The sequence below is a fragment of the Notamacropus eugenii genome, chromosome 3 (genome assembly GCF_028372415.1).
Source record: "Notamacropus eugenii isolate mMacEug1 chromosome 3, mMacEug1.pri_v2, whole genome shotgun sequence".
NCBI classification, from domain to species: Eukaryota; Metazoa; Chordata; class Mammalia; order Diprotodontia; family Macropodidae; genus Notamacropus; species Notamacropus eugenii.
Window position 1 is genome coordinate 317,551,684 of NC_092874.1, and position 19,709 is coordinate 317,571,392.

Consider the following 19,709-nt stretch of genomic DNA (forward strand, 5'->3'; position numbering starts at 1 on the left):
AAGACCACAGGCTGAAAACAAGACTTAAGACTCTAGACCTTTATAAACATTATATGTGATTTAATTGTTAAGTGTACTTCAAGGCTTAACCTCAGCTCCCAGTCCTGCATCAAGACATCTAGTTGGCTCTAACACCCCCATTTCTTTCAAAGGTACCACCATTCTTCCAGCCTCTCAGGTTTTTAACTTTGGCATCATCCTTGTTTCCTCACCCTCTATCTCACCAATCTAATCAGCTGCCAAATCTTGTCAGTTCTACCTTCACAACATCTCTCTCATTCAACCCTTTCTTTTTATTCACATTCACCACATTCAAATCTTCATCACCTTTTGCCTAAGATTAATTATTACAAAAGTCTCCTAAGTGGTTTCCTTCACTCAAGTCTCTACCCACTCGAGTCCATCCTCTACAATACTGCCAATGTGATCTTCCTTAAGTGTAGACCTAACCATATCACTACCCTACTCAATAAACTCCAGTGATTCTTTATTACCTCTCAGATCAAATATAAACTCCATTTAGATTTTAAAGTACTTCACAACCTCACCCCAATTTGTCTTCTAGCCTCACTCCAGATCTCCCTCTTCTCACAGTGCACAATCAGCCCAAGTGCCCTCCCTGCTATTCCTCACATCGCTCCTCTCCCATTTCTATATCTTTGCACTGACCAATCCTAATGTCTGAGTACTGTAGAAAATCTTGTAGAAAGATGTTCTACAAGCAACCTTGTAGAAAACTTACTATGCATATATCAGTACTGGAAAATGTGATTATAGTTCTGGTTCCATTTTGCAAATGCAACACTAAGGCTTACGCCTCCACTTCACAGAATCCTTCTCCTTCCTTTAAGATGTAGCTCAAGTACGACCTTCTATACAAAGCTTTGTATTTTATCCTAGAAAGAGCCACTGCAACTTCTTTAGAGGGAGAAGTCTTATTTTTATTGATATTTATCCCTTATTTCCTACATCACATTTGCTCCAATTACAGCCCTTTTGATATCCAGCCAGCCATACCTTATAGCCGAAGTCAAAAAAAAAAAAAGAGGAAACTACTCAACACAATAATGGTATGTTCATTATGCCACACTGTACTTCACACCTGCAATGGAAAAGAAAACTGAAACACTTTATCTGAATGACAAGGGGTCAGCCTGGATTTCACAGTGCTACTGATCACAATGAACAATTAGTCCACTTTTCCTCATCTCAAATCCACACTATTCACTTGCAGTATGTCAACTTCACTGTCACTATCACCTATCACCCTACACATAAATTTCCTTGTCCTCAATGACTTCAGCATCTAATTTCCCTCTCTAACCCATCTCCTACCATCATCTTCAGTGAGTCTAACTAATACATAAAACTATTCTGTGACACCACAGTTTCTATTTAAAACTATCACATCTAATCCTGTTACATCACAGTTCCTCATTCTAAACTATACTGGCAAGTTAACAGTACTCCTTTCTACTGTCTTTTCCACCTGTTGCTAGCTTTTCATTCAAACCACCACCTGAAATCTTTTATTTCCTCATACCCAAATGACAAAAAGCCTAATTAGTCTCCCTGCCTCCAGTACTAAAATACCTAATCATTCCCTTGCTCAAAAAAACTTCAGTGGTTCAATGGTTCCTCAGTGCTTAGACAAGTCCACTCTTTAAGTTTGTCATTCAATACCCTCTATAATCTGATCCCAACTAAGTCTCCAATCTTCTACAATAGTGAATATTTCCCCTTCCTCCCCTCTATTCCTATTAGTCTGCACACTGTCCCTGGATTACAATCCAAGCTCTGCCACTTGCTATGTGACCTTGGGCAACTCACCATCTCCAAACTGCAATTCTCTACATCTGAAATATTAGAATAATAATTGCATTTTTTCCCTCACAAACTACTGTGAGGATCAAATAAAAATACGGATAAATCACTTTTAAAACTAAGTGCTCTATACATGTCAGCCACTAGAAGAGTTAATAGTCTTAGAACTTTCTTATAAAAAAATGTGGTTGCTATTAGTTTAATAAAAGCACATCAGGTAAGTCTGAAAATTCTGAAATATTTGAAGTTACTTCAGTAGCTAAAGAATACAAGAAAAATATGTTGATAATTCATAATAATTAAAATACAAACGAATTAAACTTCAAACATTCAACACCAATGTTAGTGTCACACCAATAAACACCGAACTGACTTGAATTTTGTAATAGTCAAGGTAGGCAATATATGGCTATCTAAATTAATTGAGATGCAAATATTTCCTTTCTTTGGCTCAATTTAAATCTACAGATCAAAACACATACTGCAGATATCAATGTGTACTTCTGCTAAAGTTTGCCAAAAGATATTATTTGCTGGTATATACAAATGCTGTATCAACTTTTAAAAATTACTTGTCACTTAATTGATCCTGGAACATGACACATATAGACCACTAATTTGGAATACCTTCCCCTTGCTCCTGGCTCATTTTACTTTTCCTTGTTTTTCAAAGTTCAGCTCAAGTTCCATCGGATATTAGCCTAGAGAGTTTTCAAACTCATTTGAACTTCCATAGTATACACTCTGTTATATCACTTATTTACTACTTATCATATACTATCTGACATTGCTAATTATTTCTTATATTGTTAATTATTTCATATATGTGTGTGTGTGTGTGTGTACACACACACACACACACACACACACACACACACACACACACAGAGTTTCCCAACTATAATCTCCCTGAGGTCTGGGAATACTTCTTATACTTCTGTACCCCACAGTCCCGTACACGTAGCAGGGACTCAAAAAGTTTTTTTAATATGAAACGCAAATATATCCCTCAGCGTTTCAGATTTTTTTTTTATTCATCAGTCTTACAACAGTTTACTTAATGTCCAATTCTTTCCTCAGAATGTCACAAAAGTTTTCAGTGCTAAATGATGATTCTAACAATGTAAATACTGAGTTCTGAAGACTCAAGGAACCCAAATTCATGACACTGGTATCTACCCTAGCCCTAAAGCTCTTCACAGTTTTCCCCTTTATTGCTTGACCATAAGTTAAGTACTCCACCCAGTTCTATAATTCCATGGCTACTAGTAGGACTACCTGTCCTACCAAAATCTATACTGTCTAGCTTTGGTCTTGTAACAATGTCCTAATTCTTCCCTAAGCTACATAGTAGAGGAATCTTCTAATATAATAGGTGATGTAGTAAAGGGTTTATGCTGGATGGAATAATAATCTGTGCCTAAACAATGCAGCAGGAGAAGTAAGAAACTGTAAGTGTCTCAGTGTTCTGAAATTTTGCGAGACTAGCATCAGAGGAACAAGGTAAGAGACATCTTCATGTGAAATAACAATGAGAGACAAAAAGGTAAGGAATAAAATTTAACATTGGAAATGTTTATGATTCTACCTTTTGTCAGTCACAAAACCCAATACACTGGTCTCAACCATCATAAACGAATCTCTTTAGAGGCAATGGTGCTTCTCAGTGATGAGAGAAGATGGTTAATATAACTAACCGAAAAGGGTAAAATGTTACTAACCTTCATCAACAGAGGTTTCACAGCCCACGAGGTTGAGAAGAATGTTATCATCTTTGTCATCTACTTCACATCCCAATAACATCCAGCTCTCCACATCACTTTCTCCACTTTCAGAGATAGTAATCTCCTTCTCTTCGTTTGAACTATCCTCTATAACCATAACTTCCTGAATCACATCAGACCTCTCTCCACGTTGAGACTTCTTAATCCCTCTCTTACATTTCTTTCTGGACAGTCCATCAGAGTGCTGGTCACACGGACTTCCCAGTACCTGACTTCCTCTGTTCTTCCTTTTGCATCTGTAGACACTATCTTCATCAGACAAAGAGATCACCTCTGAACCATCTGATATCTGGATGACATCGGTATCTGAAAGAACAATCAAGCTCTTCTGGTTTGTCTTTTTAATGTTCAATAACTCAGTATCATCAGAGTTCTTTTCTTCATTGTCTTCCTCCCTAGTGACATCACCAAGGTCCTGTGCGTAATGTACTTGGCCATAGAGCTGAAATTCCACTTCACTATCAACGCTCAGTTCACTGGATGATTCGTCTCGGTAAAGGTCATCTTCATAAGCTTCTATATTCTCATACCCGCCAAACATCATGGAAAAGCAGCGACCTTAAGGCTGTAAAAGACAGCATCATACAAAGGACATGAGTGTTCAGGAAAATGGTGTCAAATCTGAGTAGTACATAGCCATGTTATTATAAAAGCAAAATCAGGAAAATGTGATAGTCCTGGGAATTAATCTTTTAATGGCTTTTCACTTAACCATAACATAACTTTAAAAAATTAAAGGAGATACTAGGGACATGTTAAATATAAACATTTCTGATACCATATGCCTAACAGTCTCAATAATAAATAGATAAAAAAGTGTCATGAAAATATTTAAGTGTTACATGGGGAAAAATTCATTGGCAACACTGGGAGTTTAATATTAAAAGCACAGTTTAACAAGGAGTTTATAGAGTTAAAAATTCCAAGTAAAAGAGGCCTAGAAAACATCTAATCTAGCATCATCATTTCAATTAAGAAACTGAGGCCTCAATTGAGAGTGACTTACTCAAGATCACACAAGAAATATAAAAGCAGAGTCTGGATCTGGACCCAAGGTTTCTGTCTCCAAACTTAGTGTTCTATTTTGCATTAAACCATCACATTACCTCTTTTGAGTAGTTATCAAGAAGGAAGGGTAGCTTTCAAAGCAATTCAAACTGTTCCATTAAGATTACCACTTTTCTCATGAGAAAGATTGGATCACTGATCTGGGAGGAAGGGACCTTAGAGGCCATCTAGTTCAATCTCATTTTATAGTTGGGGACATTGAGGCCCAGGGAAGTTAAGTGACTTGCCCAAGGTCCACAGGTAGCAGAGAATCTGAACCCAAGTGTGCCTCCAGAACCAGTGTTCCTTCCATACTGCCTCCTTAAGAACACAGTGAATGAATGAAAAAGCATTTAAGTTCTAAGCACTATTGACACAAATATAAAAGCAAAGACAATCCCTGTCCTCTAGGAGTTTACACTCCAGTAAAGGAGTAAATGTGTAAAAATACACATTTGGGGAACTATGCCAGAAAGGAAGGGGTTGGGGAAGAAGTACACATATAGAAGGAAACACTAGAGTAGATTTCCAGAAAGTAGGGAATAAAATGAACCCTGGTTAGGGTCTGTCTAGAAGAGTAGGCCATCCTCCCTCCTTTTGCAATCAGTTCAATATCTCCCACACTGTCTTTGTCTCCTCCCCAACTACTCTTGTCTACAATATGTGTATTCGTCCTTCGTTGCCTGACGAAGACCATGCCATCAGAGAAATAATGACATGACTTGCACTTGACTTTGTTTTGAGTGAGGGAAGGCTGTGCAGGTCACCAGCCTCACTTCTCCTCCAGAGCCATCTGAATCCAGTGACCAGATATTCATCAGGATGACTGGAGATGACCCAGGATGAGGCAACTGGGGTTAAGTGACTTACCCAAGGTCACACAGTTAGTGAGTATCAAGTGTCTGAGGTGAGATTTGAACTCAGGTCCTCCTGACTCCTGCACTGATGCTCTAACAGGAGAAGGGATGAAGGAAAGGAATCCTTTAAATATCCTATCTTCCAAGTTCTTCAATCTACTCAATTCCCATGAAACCACTCCTCCCTTCCACCTCAGCTACATATTGAGATGCTCATACCCTTGATATTACCATCCCCCACAAGTATTCCAATTCCATGTAATGAACTGCAAAATTCCTTTATCTGATCACAGACTTTCATCATTTCATCTTTCCTACATTTATAATCCTTAATATTGTACTTTGCCCCCTACCAGGACCTGCAATTCCTCTACCCCTCAATGCTTTACCAGACCCTCCCGTACTGGCTACATTCTCACTTGCCAATCTCAACCTCTTACTTTAATTCTATCCTCTCCTTTTAAATCCCTTGCCAGTTATCGTATCACTGATCATACTTTGCCAAATCACAACTCTGGATTACTCACTTCCTTTGCTTGTATTCACATGCTGCTAAAGGAAAATGAAATCATGAAGCCATAATGATTGGGGCTCACTATAAATTTATGTTATCAAATCTCAACTGTAAGACAATCCTCCCTCTGTTGTCTGTTCAACTCTTTCTCACTCACCACAATGACTATTCCAAACTCCAAGACTCTTAAATCTTTCTACAGCATCCTTTGTCTCCAATTTCTCAGCTGAAGTCCTTGCCTCATACCGCGCCAAAAAAAGTTGAGGTTATTTGAAGAGAGGTCCTTCTCAACTCCTCAACTTCCTTTTCATATTGTTTCCCACTATCTCCTCTCCATCAGTCTCTGACGAAGTGGTGGCCCTTCTCCTTGCAAAGACAAACCTTTCCACAAGTACCCTTGATCCCATCTCTTACCGTCTTCTCTAACAGACTGCCCCAGTATCAGACACTTCTCTCTAATCTTTGTCTCTCCCAATCTAATGGTTTGTTCCATCCATGTAGCCATGTCTCAACTATCCTCAAAAAACTCTCACTTGATCCTATCATCTCCATTATTCTCCTATATTTCTCCTTCCCTTCTTGGCTAAACTACTTGAAAAGGCTATTATATTCAGTGCCTCCACTTCCTCTCTTCTAAACCATCTGAAATGTGGCTTCTAAACTCATAATTCAACTCCAATTGCTCTCTCCAAAATTACCAATGACTTCCTAATTGCTAAATCTAAAGGATTTTTCTTGATCTTCATCCATCTTGAGCTCTTTACATAAGTTGAGTCTACCTGACTACCTTCTCCTCCTGCATAATCTCTCCTCTGGATTATTGTGACACTGTTTCAATGGCCTCTGTGCAGCCTTTGACACTACTGAGCAACCTCTCCTCTTGATACTTTCTTCTCTCAGGGTTTTTAGGATACCACTCTCTCCTGGTTCTCCTCCTATCTCCCTCTGCTGAACCTTCATCCAGATCATGCCCTCCAACCTTAGATGTCCCACAGGATTCTGTCCTGGGCCCTCTTCTCTTCTCCTTTCATGCTATTTCACTTGGCGATCTCATCAGCTTCCATGGATTTAATTATGACTTCTATGCTGAAGATTCTCAAATCAATCTATCCTGCCCCACTCTCTGCTAACTAACCCCCAGTCTCGCAGTTCCAACTGCCTTTCAAATATCTCAAAGTGCATCTCCAGTAGACATCTTCAACTAAAATGTTCAAAACTGAACTCATTATCTTTCTCCCTAAAGTCTCCCCATCTCCCAACTTCTCTGTTATTGTAGGGTGCAACACCATCGTCTCAGTCCCTCAGGATCACAATCTAGGTGTCATCCTTGCCTCTTCATTATCCCTCAACATTCCCTCCATCCCAATTCCAATCTGTTGCCAAGGTCTGTTGATTTCACCTTTACAATATCTCTCCTATATGCTCCCTTCTCTCCTCTGACACTACTACCACTCTGATGAGGGCCTTAATTATTGCAACAGTCTGCTTATGGATCTGCCTGCCTCAAATCTCTCCCTACTCCAATCTATCTTCCATTCAGCCACCAATGTGATTTTTCTTAAGCATAGATCCTGCCATGTCACTCAATAATGTCACTCAATAAAATCACTCACCTACTCAATAAACTCCATTGATTTCAAATTCAAAATCCTATGTTTGGTATTCAAAGCCCTTCATAACCTAACCCCTCCTATTTTTCAGGCTTCTTACACTTTACTCCCTGCCATGCCACTTACTCTTTGATCCAGTAACACTGGTCTTCTGACTATTCTATTTCTTGCCTCTGGGCATTTTCATTTCTCCAGCATGTTCCCTATGCCTTAAATGCTCTCTCTTCTCATCTCCACCTACCAACTTCCCTGGTTCTCCTTAAGACCCAATTAAAATTCCATCTCCTACAGAAAGGCTTTCCTAACTATTCTTAATTCTATTGTATTCCTTCATTTAATTATTTTCCATTTTTCCTGATATATAGCTTATTTGTACTTTTTTATTTGTGTAATATTTCCCCCATTAGAATATGAGCTCCTTGAGAACTATCTTTTGAGGGACTGTCTTTTGTCTCTTTCTATATCCCCAGTGTTTAACTAGTAGGTACTTAACTGAGTACTCTCCTACCTGTCTGACTCTTCCTTTTCAGTGTCCTCTGCTGGATCATCATCCTCATATCATGCTCCCTAACTGGGCATGTACTCCAAGGAGGTCCAGGATTTTCTTTTCTTCTTTTCCAACAATGTTTCTCAATATCATCATCAACTCGCATGGGTTGCATTAGCATCACTACAGAGATGATTTCCAGTTCTACACATCCAGTCCAATCTTTCTTCAGAGTTTCAATCTCATAATACCAACAACCTTTTGGACATCTCAAACTAGATATCCCACAGGCATCTGAATCTCAGCATATCCAAAATAGAATTTATGATCTTTAACCCCAAACCCTCCCCTCTTCCAAACTTCCCTCTTATCACTGAAAGCATGACTGTCCTCTTATTCACCTAGACTGGCAACTTTGATGTCATCCTTGATCACACACTTTCACTCACACCACACATGCAATCAGTTGCCAAATGTTGCCATTTCTACCTTCACGATATCTCTCCTATACCTCCTCTCCCCTCACACAGCACCCTAGTTCAGGCCTCATCCTCCATCTCTTAGACCACTGCAACATCCTTCCGATCAGTCTCCCTTCTTCATGTCTCATTTGACTCCACTTCATCCTCCAAAGAGCTGCTAAACTTATTTTTTTAAAGTGTAGGTCTGACCTTGTCAGTTCCTCTACTTAATTAACTCCAGCAGCTCCCTATCACCTTGAGGACCAAATATAAATTCTTATGGTTAGCACAGAAGGCTCTTCACAACTTGGCCCCTTCCTACCTTTCCAGTCTTTTTACGCTCTGCTTTCCTCTATGTATTCTACAGGAATGCTGGTTTCCTTGATGATCCTCACACACTCCATCTTCTGATCTGATGTCTTTGCACTGACTGTTTCCCCCCCAGACCTGGAACATTCTCCCTCCTCACATGGTTGAAACAGCCTTTCAAAATATGTCAAAAAAAGGTATGGTCTTTAAAAAAAAAAAAAATAGTATGGTCTAGACAGAAAAAAATCAAGTAGTGCCCAGAGGTGGGAATAATAGTTATAAAATTTGTTTCTCTATGTACTTTTACTAAAATGTTTAATTACCTGCTCAAGGACATCCAACAAAGATACTGAAAAGACTGGATTTCCTGCTATGACTCTCAAACGTGAAATACTAGTTTACTAAGGATTTATCATTAAAGCAGACCTCAAATGCTTAGCTTTGAAAACAGAAATGAAAAGAACTCAATAACTACACCGTCCTGCTCTGGACATCAACAGACATCTGGTCTTCAGCTCTAAGAAACATAGCTACCTATAATAAATAACTACTATCCAAAATATGGAGAATCAGGAAAAGTATCTCTTTGGTCCTCTAAAAGTAAAAAACTGGGCAAAAATCTATGTATGAAATGCTAATTCAAGTGACACTTCTGGAAAAAATTTAAAAATCGTATCATTTTAAAGTTAGAAGGGACTTCCAAGATCATGTAGTCCAATTCCCTCATTTTACAGACAAGGAAAAGAGGGCAGAGAAGGATGCAGGTCACACGTGAGTAAAGACAGCAGTGCCAGAACCCAGGTTTTCTGACCCCAAGTTCCTAGGTGGTACAATGGATAAAGCACTGCACCTGAAGTTGGTTAACACCCAAATTCCTAAAATTGAGGCCATTCACCATGAGCTCCCTTTTCTCCTCTCTTCCAGACCTCCTATCATTCAGATGTCTTCTGCCACTATCTCCTCTTTCACCCCTGTCTCACATGATGAAGTGGCTCTACTTCTCATCAAGGCTAACCCTTCTACTTGCACAAGTGATCCCATTCCATACTGTCTCCTCCAATCTCTCCCTGTCTATTGGTTCATTTCATACAACCTACAAACATACCCACATCTCCCTCATCCTGAAAAGCCCTCACTTGATCATTCTATCCTCACTATCATCCTGCATCTCTTCTGTCCATTGCAACTAAACTCAGGCAGTCCACAATAGGTGCCTCTACTTCCTCTCCTTTCACTCTCTTCTTAACCCCTTACAATCTGGCTTTCAAGTACATCATTCTGGTGAACTGCTCTCTCCAAAGTTGCCAATTATCTCTTAGCAGCCAAATCCAATGGCCTTTCTCAATTTCCATTCTCCGTGACCTCTCGGCAGCCTTTGACACTGTTGATCACTCCTTGATACTCTCTTCTCTCTAGGTTTTCAGGACACCAGTATCTCCTGGTTCTCCTTCCCATCTGACTAGTCTTTCTCAGTCTTTTTCGCTAGATCCCCATCCAGATCATGCTTTTTAACCCCAGGCACTCTCATTCTGGGCCTTCTTCTCTTTTTACTCTACACTACTTTTACCTGGTGATGTCATCAGCTCCCACTCTCTTAAAAGACTTAATCTCTATTCTGAAGATTCTCAAATCTACCTATTGCTACTCCAATTCCTCTGTTAACATCCAATCTCACATATCCATCTGCCTTTCAGATACCTCAAACTGGATGTCCAGCAGACATCTTCAACTAGGTATGTCCAAAATAGAGCTCACTATCTTTTTCCTTGAACCCTCCCCACCTTCTCCCTTCCCTATTACTGTAGGGAATAAGCATTATCAGAATATCCTCCCAGCCCCTCAAGGCTGCAACCTAGGAATTATTCTAGACTCCTTACTATATTGCACCCCCCATAGCCAATCTGTTGGTACCCAATCTGTCCATTTCATCTTTGCAACTTCTCCCTCTACACACCCTTCTCTACTATACAACTAATACCACTTTAGCACAGACCTTCATCATTTCATTTCTTGAGATGCCTGCTTGTAGGTCTGCTTGACTCAAGTCTCTCCCCACTCTAATCTGTTCAGCCACCAAAGTGATTTTTCTTAACCACAGGTGTCCTACCATGTGATTCAATAAAGTCACTCACCTCAGTAAATTCCAGTGGTTACCTATTGCCTCCAGGATCAAATATAACAAAAATCTTCTGTTTAGTCCTTAATAACCTAATCTCCTCCTATCTTTTCAGTATCTTGATACTTTACTTTCTGCCACATACTCATGGATCCAGTAATACTGGCTTCCAGGTTGTTCTACAAACCAGACAGTCCATTCTTGCCTCTGGGCAATTTCTCTAACCATTTCTCATGCCTAGAATGCTATCTCCTAACCTCTACCTCCTAATCTCCCTGGCCAATCCCCATTAACACTACTTCATTCCCTCTATTATTATTCTTTATATTTATTTGTGTGCTGTCTTCCCCATTATATTGTAAGTTCCTTAAGATTTACATGAACTGATGCTGAGTGAAGTGAGCAGAACTAGAACACAGTACACAGTAACAGCAACACTGTATAATGATCCAAAGGCTTAGCTCTTCTCAGCAATATCACGATCCAAGACAATTCCAAAAGACTCAAGATGGAAAATGCCAGCCACATCTACAGAAAGAACTATGGAGTCTGAATGCAGATCTAAGCACACTATTTTCATTTTGATTTTTGTTTTTTCTTCCTTGTGGTTTTTCCTTTTTGTTTTTATTCTTCTTTCACAACATGACTAATGTGGAAATATGTTTAACATGATTGTATGTGTATAACCTATAACAGACTGCTTGCCGTCTGGGGAGGGGTGATGGAAGGGAGGGAGAGACAAAAATCTGGAACTCCAAATCTTAACAAAAATGAAAGGTGAATTCATTACATGTAAAGATAATTCAAAAGTGAATTATCTTTACATGTAACTGGAAAAAAATAAAATACTATTAAGTGAAAAAAAAAGACTGTAAGCTCTGTGAGGGCAGGGACTGTCTTTTGCCTCTGTTTCCCCAGTGCTTAACACAATGCCTGGCATGGGTGTTTAACAAATATTGACTGATTGATTGACTTTAAATCTGGCCTTAGACACTTAATAACTGTACGACCTGGGCAAGTCACTGAAGCTCTATTTGCCTCAGATTCCCTATGTAAAATGTGGATAATAATAGCACCTACCCCCCAAGGTTATTGGGAGGATCAAATCACATAGTATTTGTAAAGTACTTAGCACAGTATAGGTGTTCACAAAATGTTCCCTTCTCCTTTCCCACAAGCTATAGAAAAGCTATTCAGTTACAAATGAGATACAGTACAAGTTATCCATTTCTGCCACTTAATCAATATAACCAAAAACTAAATAGTGTTAGGGAAAGAAGTGATACATTTAATCTCCGGATTCCTTACTTAAATATCAGGAAGATTTTATATTCTGATTTTTTTCCCCCCAAAAAAAACAGAACAACTTAGACTTTTCTCACTATAAAGGTTAGGGTATACTTGTAATACTTTTATAATAGGTCCCTCATTTCCCTGTGCTCTTACAGTGTGACTGTGACTATCCGAATTCTAATTTTCATAATTTTTATCAGTTCATATTCAAATGCCAGTCTCTGCAGAATATGTGCACCTTAAAATGTTACAAATATGAAAGTAAACCCTTTTCATTCTTCTTTAATAGGAAACTTAATCTTTTTAAAATCAAAAAGAATTATGCTTTATTTAAAGTTCACATGGGATCCATAAGACCATGTAACAAAGAAAAAAATTAAATACCCAAATTACAAACTTAAAATTTTGAATTCCTCTTGGAATACTCCTAAAGGGAAAGGATTAAGAATATAGCCATAGGCACACCCATGTATTTATGCCAAAAGTGAACTACAGACACATAATAAGATCTGCTAAACCTCCTATCTGAGCCTGTTACTGAAACACTGGAAAATAAATTTAGCTTTTGGGCCCCTGTGGCCTTTGATTAAGAGGATTTTGTACCTTCCATACTTGAAAGCTGTGCTCACTAGAACTTGCAATCTGTTTAGATTATGTATGCCTGCTCAGAGATTTGCCTGAGGCTTTTTTTAGTTTGAGTTACAACTCTAATTAAATTCAAATGTATTTAATTTGCTTTACAAAAAACTTTCATTTAAGTATATAAAATGTTTATCGTTTGCTCCAGACCTAAATGTGAAGAATTCCCAATACTTTCACAAGTAATCAGAGGGATCCTTCTGTAGAGGGATGTAGAGGGCATAAAATAAGCCTTTCATTTGCTATTCGTCCAGCTATAAAATTACGCTGATTTAAACACCTAAAATGGTTTTGTAGGTATTGCATTTTCTTGAAGATGAACAGTATGAGGGACTGTAATGAAAACAGTAATTTTTAATTAGGAGGAAAAGTCTATAACTGAACTAAATAAATAGTTTTTAAAATCTCTATGTACACTCCATTTTAGAGTCCTCAGATTCTCAGGTACTAGAAGGACTCCAAGACAAAAAATTATCACAGGATTCTAAGTAACTAGTCTTGGTAGCACAAAGATTTGGAAAACAAAGAGGCCTTAAACTTCCTAAGGAAACTGAAAAAACTGCTTAACAGTGAACACTCTGGGCAGAACTGAAACAGGGAGTAAATTCTCAAGTTCTACAAAGTTCTACAAAGCAGTAAATGTCTAGGACAGTGTAACAGAAAAGATCCTTTCCAATTAAAAGTAGGAGTAGATTTTCATTACCTGCATTTCATTTTCATTACCTGCAACTTGAACTATGAAAAAAAAAAAACACTATGCAACCTAATCCACATAGGCTTACCTAGGTTTTCATTAATAATCTCTACCGTCACTTTCAGCTCCAAAATATCATCCTATAAAGTATTCTCTGCTTGTTTTCCATTACAAGTTCAAGAAGCAAGCTACCCTCACAGAGCTACTGTTGTGCTTTCCCATGGAAATGAATTTCACACAACTATCGGCCCATAGGTACCCTGATTTATTATATGTACCCTGATTTGGGTCCAAGCAAATCCAACATGGGGGCCAAGGGCCAGCAAATTTGTTTTTTCACCCTAAAATTTCAGATATACTCTGACAGCAAACCTCAAAACACAAAAAAGAATCTCTAACGCTGTAATACTATTCAGACTTTAATCATTCCTGGCAGGGGTGGAACATCCAAACAAGTGTTCAAACACTGACCACAAAAAGGAGAAAGATGGGGGAAAAAAAAAAGGCTTGAGGGTGAACACATGGGCTCAGTTCAGTATCCCCACTGCCTGACAAGCGGGGATCTTCCCTCCTCGGGGTCACTGGCCATCTCCCCTTTAACACCTACCTCCCCACTCTAAGTCCTTCCCTCACCCCGCACTCCAAAGCACATCATTGATCAGCGTGTTCCTTCCCCAAAATACCCAATACTGACAAGAGCACAGTGCGGTAACGTTACAAGGGGCAGAGAAAGTACTTCTTGGGGGGGGGGGGGTCCCCAAGGATGGTTCAAGCTCTTTACAAGTTTATTTTTTTAAGTCCCCGGGAGCTCTTCCGTCGCCTTGGCTGCAGCGGGAGATAGTTAACTGCACTTGATCTCCCTTAAGTGTGGGGTCCGGGAAAACCCCCGGGCAAGCTCCGGAAGTGACCACAGTCCCTAAAACCAGCTCCGGGCGGTGCTCACCGCAGGAGCCCCCTCCTCTTGTGGCCCGGCCCGGGGGAAACCTAGTGGGAAGCCCCACGCGGGTGCTCGGGCCCCGGACCCCCCCCCCCATACACACCACCAGGGAGGTGGGGGATGGGGGGAGGTGCCAGGGCCCACGCCCACGCCCCGCCCCATCTCCCGCGGCTCCGGGAGACCAACGGTCCCCGCGAGGAGGCTGCGTGGTGGCCGCCGCCGTCGAGGGCCAGGCGCGGGCCGGGGCGCGGGGGAGGGGACGGCCGGGCGGCCGAGCGGTGACTGACGGGCGGCCGGGGACAGCGGAGGGGCGAAAGGGCGAGGACGGAGCACGTGCACATCCCCGAGCCAGGACCCCTTCAGAGGCGGACCGGGTCCGTCACATACTCACTGCCGCGGCTGCGACCAGGAAGCACCAACCAGGAACCGAATCGCTCAAAGGAGCGGAGAAGGCGGGGACAAGCTCGCGGGGGCGGAGCCTCGAGCACGTATTACGGCTCAGGAGACGCACTTCCGGAGAAAGCCAGTTTCCGCGCATGCGTAGGAGCTGTGTGTGTCTGCACCCGACCCGTTTTCCCCTGCGAGCTCCCTCCTCTTCTTCCCCCCATTCCCAGCCTTCCCGATCTCATTGAACGCTTCCTTTTCGCCTCTCTTGTACCCCCGCTCCCCCAACTGGAGTTTCTTCGCCCCAGGGCCCAGGGGTCTCGGGAGCTGTCCGTGAGGCCGTCTCCGCGAGCCCCTGAGGCGGAGGAGTAGGCAGCCGTCTTTGCTGAGCGCGGCCGTGGGGCCTCGAGCTCCTGGGGCTGAACTTGAGGTTGGGAGAAAAGGGAGATGGCAGAGGCTTCCCGCAGCGACTACAACTCCCATCATCCCCCGAGGACGGGCCTTGCGCGGCCTCCCTCCCTTCTCCCTCACCCTGAGAGGCCCCGGATGCTGGGCCAAGAAGAGGAAAGCGAGGGGCTGACGGGAATCCCCGGGAAAGCCGAACCATCGGCCTTTTCGTCATCCCGCCTCCGGCCCGTGGGCACTGGAAGGGATTCCCTGAGTCTCGCGTGGGGAAAGGGGCGTCTGGCTTTTAGGACCCCTTATTAGCCAGAGCGCTTCTGGCGGTTTGGGCCCATTTTGAAGCTCCTCTACTCAGCTAGTAGAAGACTCCTAGGTGAAGTTTCTTAATATGGAAACTTAAAGCTTAATAATAATAATTGAGCCTTAAAATAATTTAAAAAAGGATTTGTTCTGTGAAGTTTGGATTCTGTCACAGAGGACCTAGAGGGCCGTGCGTGGCCTCCAGGCCGCAGGTTCCCCACCTCTGAATTAAACCTTAATTATTAAACCTTCAGGTGCTAAATTGTGATTTTGAAGGAGTGTCCAACTTAGCTCATTCACCTGAATAATTTGAATAATAATTTGAATAATTAAAAATCATTAAATTTAATCAATCAGGTTATTAAGCAGAAACTGCTTAAGCCGGGGGAAACATAGAGGTCAAAGGCGGTCACTGCCCTCAAAGAGCTTAAAAGTCAATAGGCAGGTGACTGCAAAGCCAGCTACCTAATAAAGAAGACATAATTAAAAGAAGGAAGGCGTTAGAACTAAGAGGGGGAAAAAAGGTGTCCAGTAAAAGAAAGGGTGGTAGCTGGGAGGTCAGCGGGGCAACAAGAGTGCAGGGCCGGCCTCAAGTCACTTAATCCTGTCTGCCTCCTTTCAAAGTACAAACTGCCTCTTTCAAGGAGAACCAAAACTCATCAGCAATGTGAATTAGGCTTCAACGTAACAGAACAACTTCATGCAATACTTCAAAAGGAAAATATATGTTATTCAGTCTCTTTGAATGAATCAACTGATACTACTGACTTGATGCTGGTTTTAGATTTCATTTGGCTCATAACAGAAGATTTTCGTGGCTACAAAGAGTTACTTGCTTTGGACGCTCTTGGGAACAGAATACAGGGAATACATATCTTCAAAATATCATGAAGTTGGACTAAATTTGGAAAGTATGTGTACAAATGGTACTCCTTCCAGAACAGGATAGCATGAAGGGTTTATTGGACAGATTAAAAAAAAAAACTGAACAGATCCAGACGCTGTCTTTTCATTGTATCTTGCATCAGCAGAATCTCTGTGCTAAAGCCACCATTTTAACAATGTTGCAACAAGTTAGAAGTATTGTTAACTATATTCATGTAAATGTGGCACAGTATCATCAGCTTTGTAACATTGTAAAGTTGAATGATAAGATTTTCAGTGTGGATTTGCTGTATCATTCTAAAGTGATTTAGGTATTGCAGGTACAGGTATTAGCCAAGATTTTGTCTCTTTGAGAGCAGATAAATTTTATGAAGAATAGAACTGGCAATGTGAATTATTGAAAGAAGATTTCTATAGAAATGTTGCATTTCTGTGAGATATGTCAAATCAAAAAGATTTGAATGCTTCTTTGCAATGTAAAACTAAGTCTATGTATGATATGTGGCAAAAAAAAAAAAATCCAAGCATTTTGGCAAAAGCTATCTTTTTTCAAAACACTCCTTCAAAAGGAAATTTCAGATGAACATTTTCCACAGTTAACAAAGTTCATTGATGAGTAGAATGATGTATGTGAATCATTTGAAGACTATCCAACTGTTATAGAACTATTAATTGGAGAATACAATGAAAGGTTCGCTGACTTTGTAAACCAAGATATCACACTCAGATTAGCATATCAGCCTCACCTCGTTGATATTAATATATTAATTAATAATTTTATATTTGTGATGTTTTCATTTCTACTACTACCAAGGGCTATCTTGGGTTCCAAGTAGGGGCTGGAAGACACTTTAGAAACACCTCTTCACACCTGTCATCAGATATACTGAATGCCTACAAAGATTAGAAGTAGGACTTCAATGTGAAAAGAGGTGAAAGAATCTGGAGAGTCTTGTCTTGAGTCATGAGGATATGAAATGGAAAGACAGCATGAAGAGGAGGAAAGAAAGGACTATTGAACACTTGGAGCTAAAACCAAATTTGAGACACTCTCTAAAGAATAAGGGGATGCTTGTTGTCTAAATTATGCTAAAGTAGATCCACAGATTCTGTCAGGTGAGAAATTATCTAGTTACTGTTCTTGTTTCTTGTTTGTCCTTCATTCTCTAAGAGGACCATGACATCAGGAAGCTGGTGCCATAACATTTAAGTGAGGGATAGCTGTGCAAAGTAACCAGCCTCCCTTTCTCCTCCAGAGCCATCTGGGTCCAGCAGCAAGACGGCCCTGGAACCAGTGGGAGACCATGGCCTTTTTAAACTAAGCTCTTAATAAGCTAGTCCCACTCGGTCATTGTTTGGGCCCTGATTGGCTCAGAGTGAATGTAAAAAGCAATTGTTTCTGTTTTGGCCAGAAACCATAAGGATCTCTTCCTCCCAAACTGATTTTTTTTTCTTTTCTTTTTTTGATTAGGTAAAGAGGCCATTCTCTGTCTCATTTCTTACCTATCCTTAATCCAGATCTGCACAACTTGGCAGTAGGTAGGGGCCAAAATTAAAATAAGCTAAACTTCTTCAGGTCACAGATAGGTTAGACTAGAGACAGAGTGATGATGCTTGGCTCCTGCGTGACAAACAAGAAAGAGTTCAGAGTGGCAACCTTACATTTTTTTGCAGGCCACCAGAAATCCTTGGGTGGGCCAGAAGCAGGGCACAGGCCATATGCTGTGCAGGTCTACCTTAATCACTGAATGGATGTTGCCTCATCCAGTGTGAGTAGGAGGAAGAAGAGAAGGGTGGTGTTACATTCTCTGTGAAAGTATAAGCTCCTTGAGATTAGGGATCTTTTTTTTCATTTTTTTCTTTGTGTCTAACATAGTGCATAAAACATAGTAGGTGCTTAATAAATGCCTTTTGATTGATTGTTGGTGGTTAATAACTCCTTCCTAAGAAATTATGAGGCAACTATTCATGTACCCATTACAGCATGAGAAAGATCTGTTATCTTCCCCAGGTGTGTATACAAGCCATGACAGACACCCTCCCAAGACTAGTCAAAAGAAATGACTATTTTCCACTTCTTGTGATTTACATGGACACAAATGATATTGCCAAGAAGAACCTAAAAAGCATTGCCAATGATTACAAACTCTTGGATAAGAAATTGAAGACCTCCAGGGCACCAGTAGTACATTCATGGCTGCTGCCCATTAAAGGGAAGCAATATAGACTTGTGGAAAGCACCCGGAGAATCTGGGTTCAAGTTGTGGCTTTGCACTTAATACCTTCATGACTTGGACTTAAATTTCTTGGCTGCTTTGAGGCTTGTTTGCCTTATTTGTGAGGTCCCTTCTAGCTCTGAATCTATGAATTTAAGAAAGCAAGAGATTTAGAAGGCATTAAAGGAATCAGAAGAGAATGTCAGATTAGGGAACTGAAGAACTTTTCAAAAAGATGTTGTCAGAAAAATAGGCTTTGAATTACTGTAAAACAACAACATGTAAAAAAAAATGTCCACTGGGCCTAATAGGGACTGGTAATAAACCATTCATTTGAAGAGTCAATTGAAAGAACTGATGAAGTTTAGTTTAGAGAAGAAAGGAGTCAGAGGTGACATGAAAGAAATCTTCAGATATGTTGAAGGGGGGAAGAAGGAACAAGGATTTATTAAGTGCCTGCTATGTATTATGTTTTAGTCCTATACTAAATGCTTTACAAATATTATCTCATTTCATCTTCACTACAACCCGGGAGGTGGGTGCTCTTTTTATCCCTATTTTACAATTGAGGAAATGGAGGTGAACAGAGGTTAATAAACTTCCCAAGGGTCACACAGCTAGTGTCTGAGATTAGATTTGAACTCTGGCCTTTGTGATGTCAGGTCCAGTGCTCTATCCCTAATGGGGATCTGATTTGTTCTGTTAAGTTGTCAGAGGTTCTTTACCTGCCTGTGTCCTTTCCAGGTCTGACTAGCCTAACCAACCTCCTCCCAGCTCTGCTTCACCCTTCCTGTTCTACCTGTTCAGCAAGCTCCTCCCAACACATATGAGTTAGGCTTCCATGTGATTTAAGCAGGTCACATAGGTCAATTAATGAATGGGAAAGATCTTCCCATTTAAATTACCATGACATTCAACCCCAAGATCTTTTATATTCATTACATAGATCA

General features: G+C 40.6%; 1 protein-coding gene across 2 annotated transcripts in view; it reads right to left on the reverse strand.

Moving 5' to 3' along the window:
* The window catches only part of ZCCHC7 (zinc finger CCHC-type containing 7), a 274,677-nt gene extending 259,587 nt beyond the window's left edge, over window positions 1-15,090 (reverse strand). The window contains exons 1-2 of one of the 2 annotated variants that reach the window (XM_072596781.1): window positions 14,960-15,090; window positions 3,546-4,173 (exon numbers count right to left, since the gene is read on the reverse strand). In XM_072596781.1, the coding sequence (XP_072452882.1) occupies window positions 3,546-4,152 (607 nt within the window). In that variant the 5' untranslated portion in view covers window positions 4,153-4,173; window positions 14,960-15,090. The remainder of the gene's footprint in view (window positions 1-3,545; window positions 4,174-14,959) is intronic. The other variant, XM_072596780.1, reaches the window with a different exon arrangement.
* Between the last annotated feature and the right edge of the window lie 4,619 nt (window positions 15,091-19,709).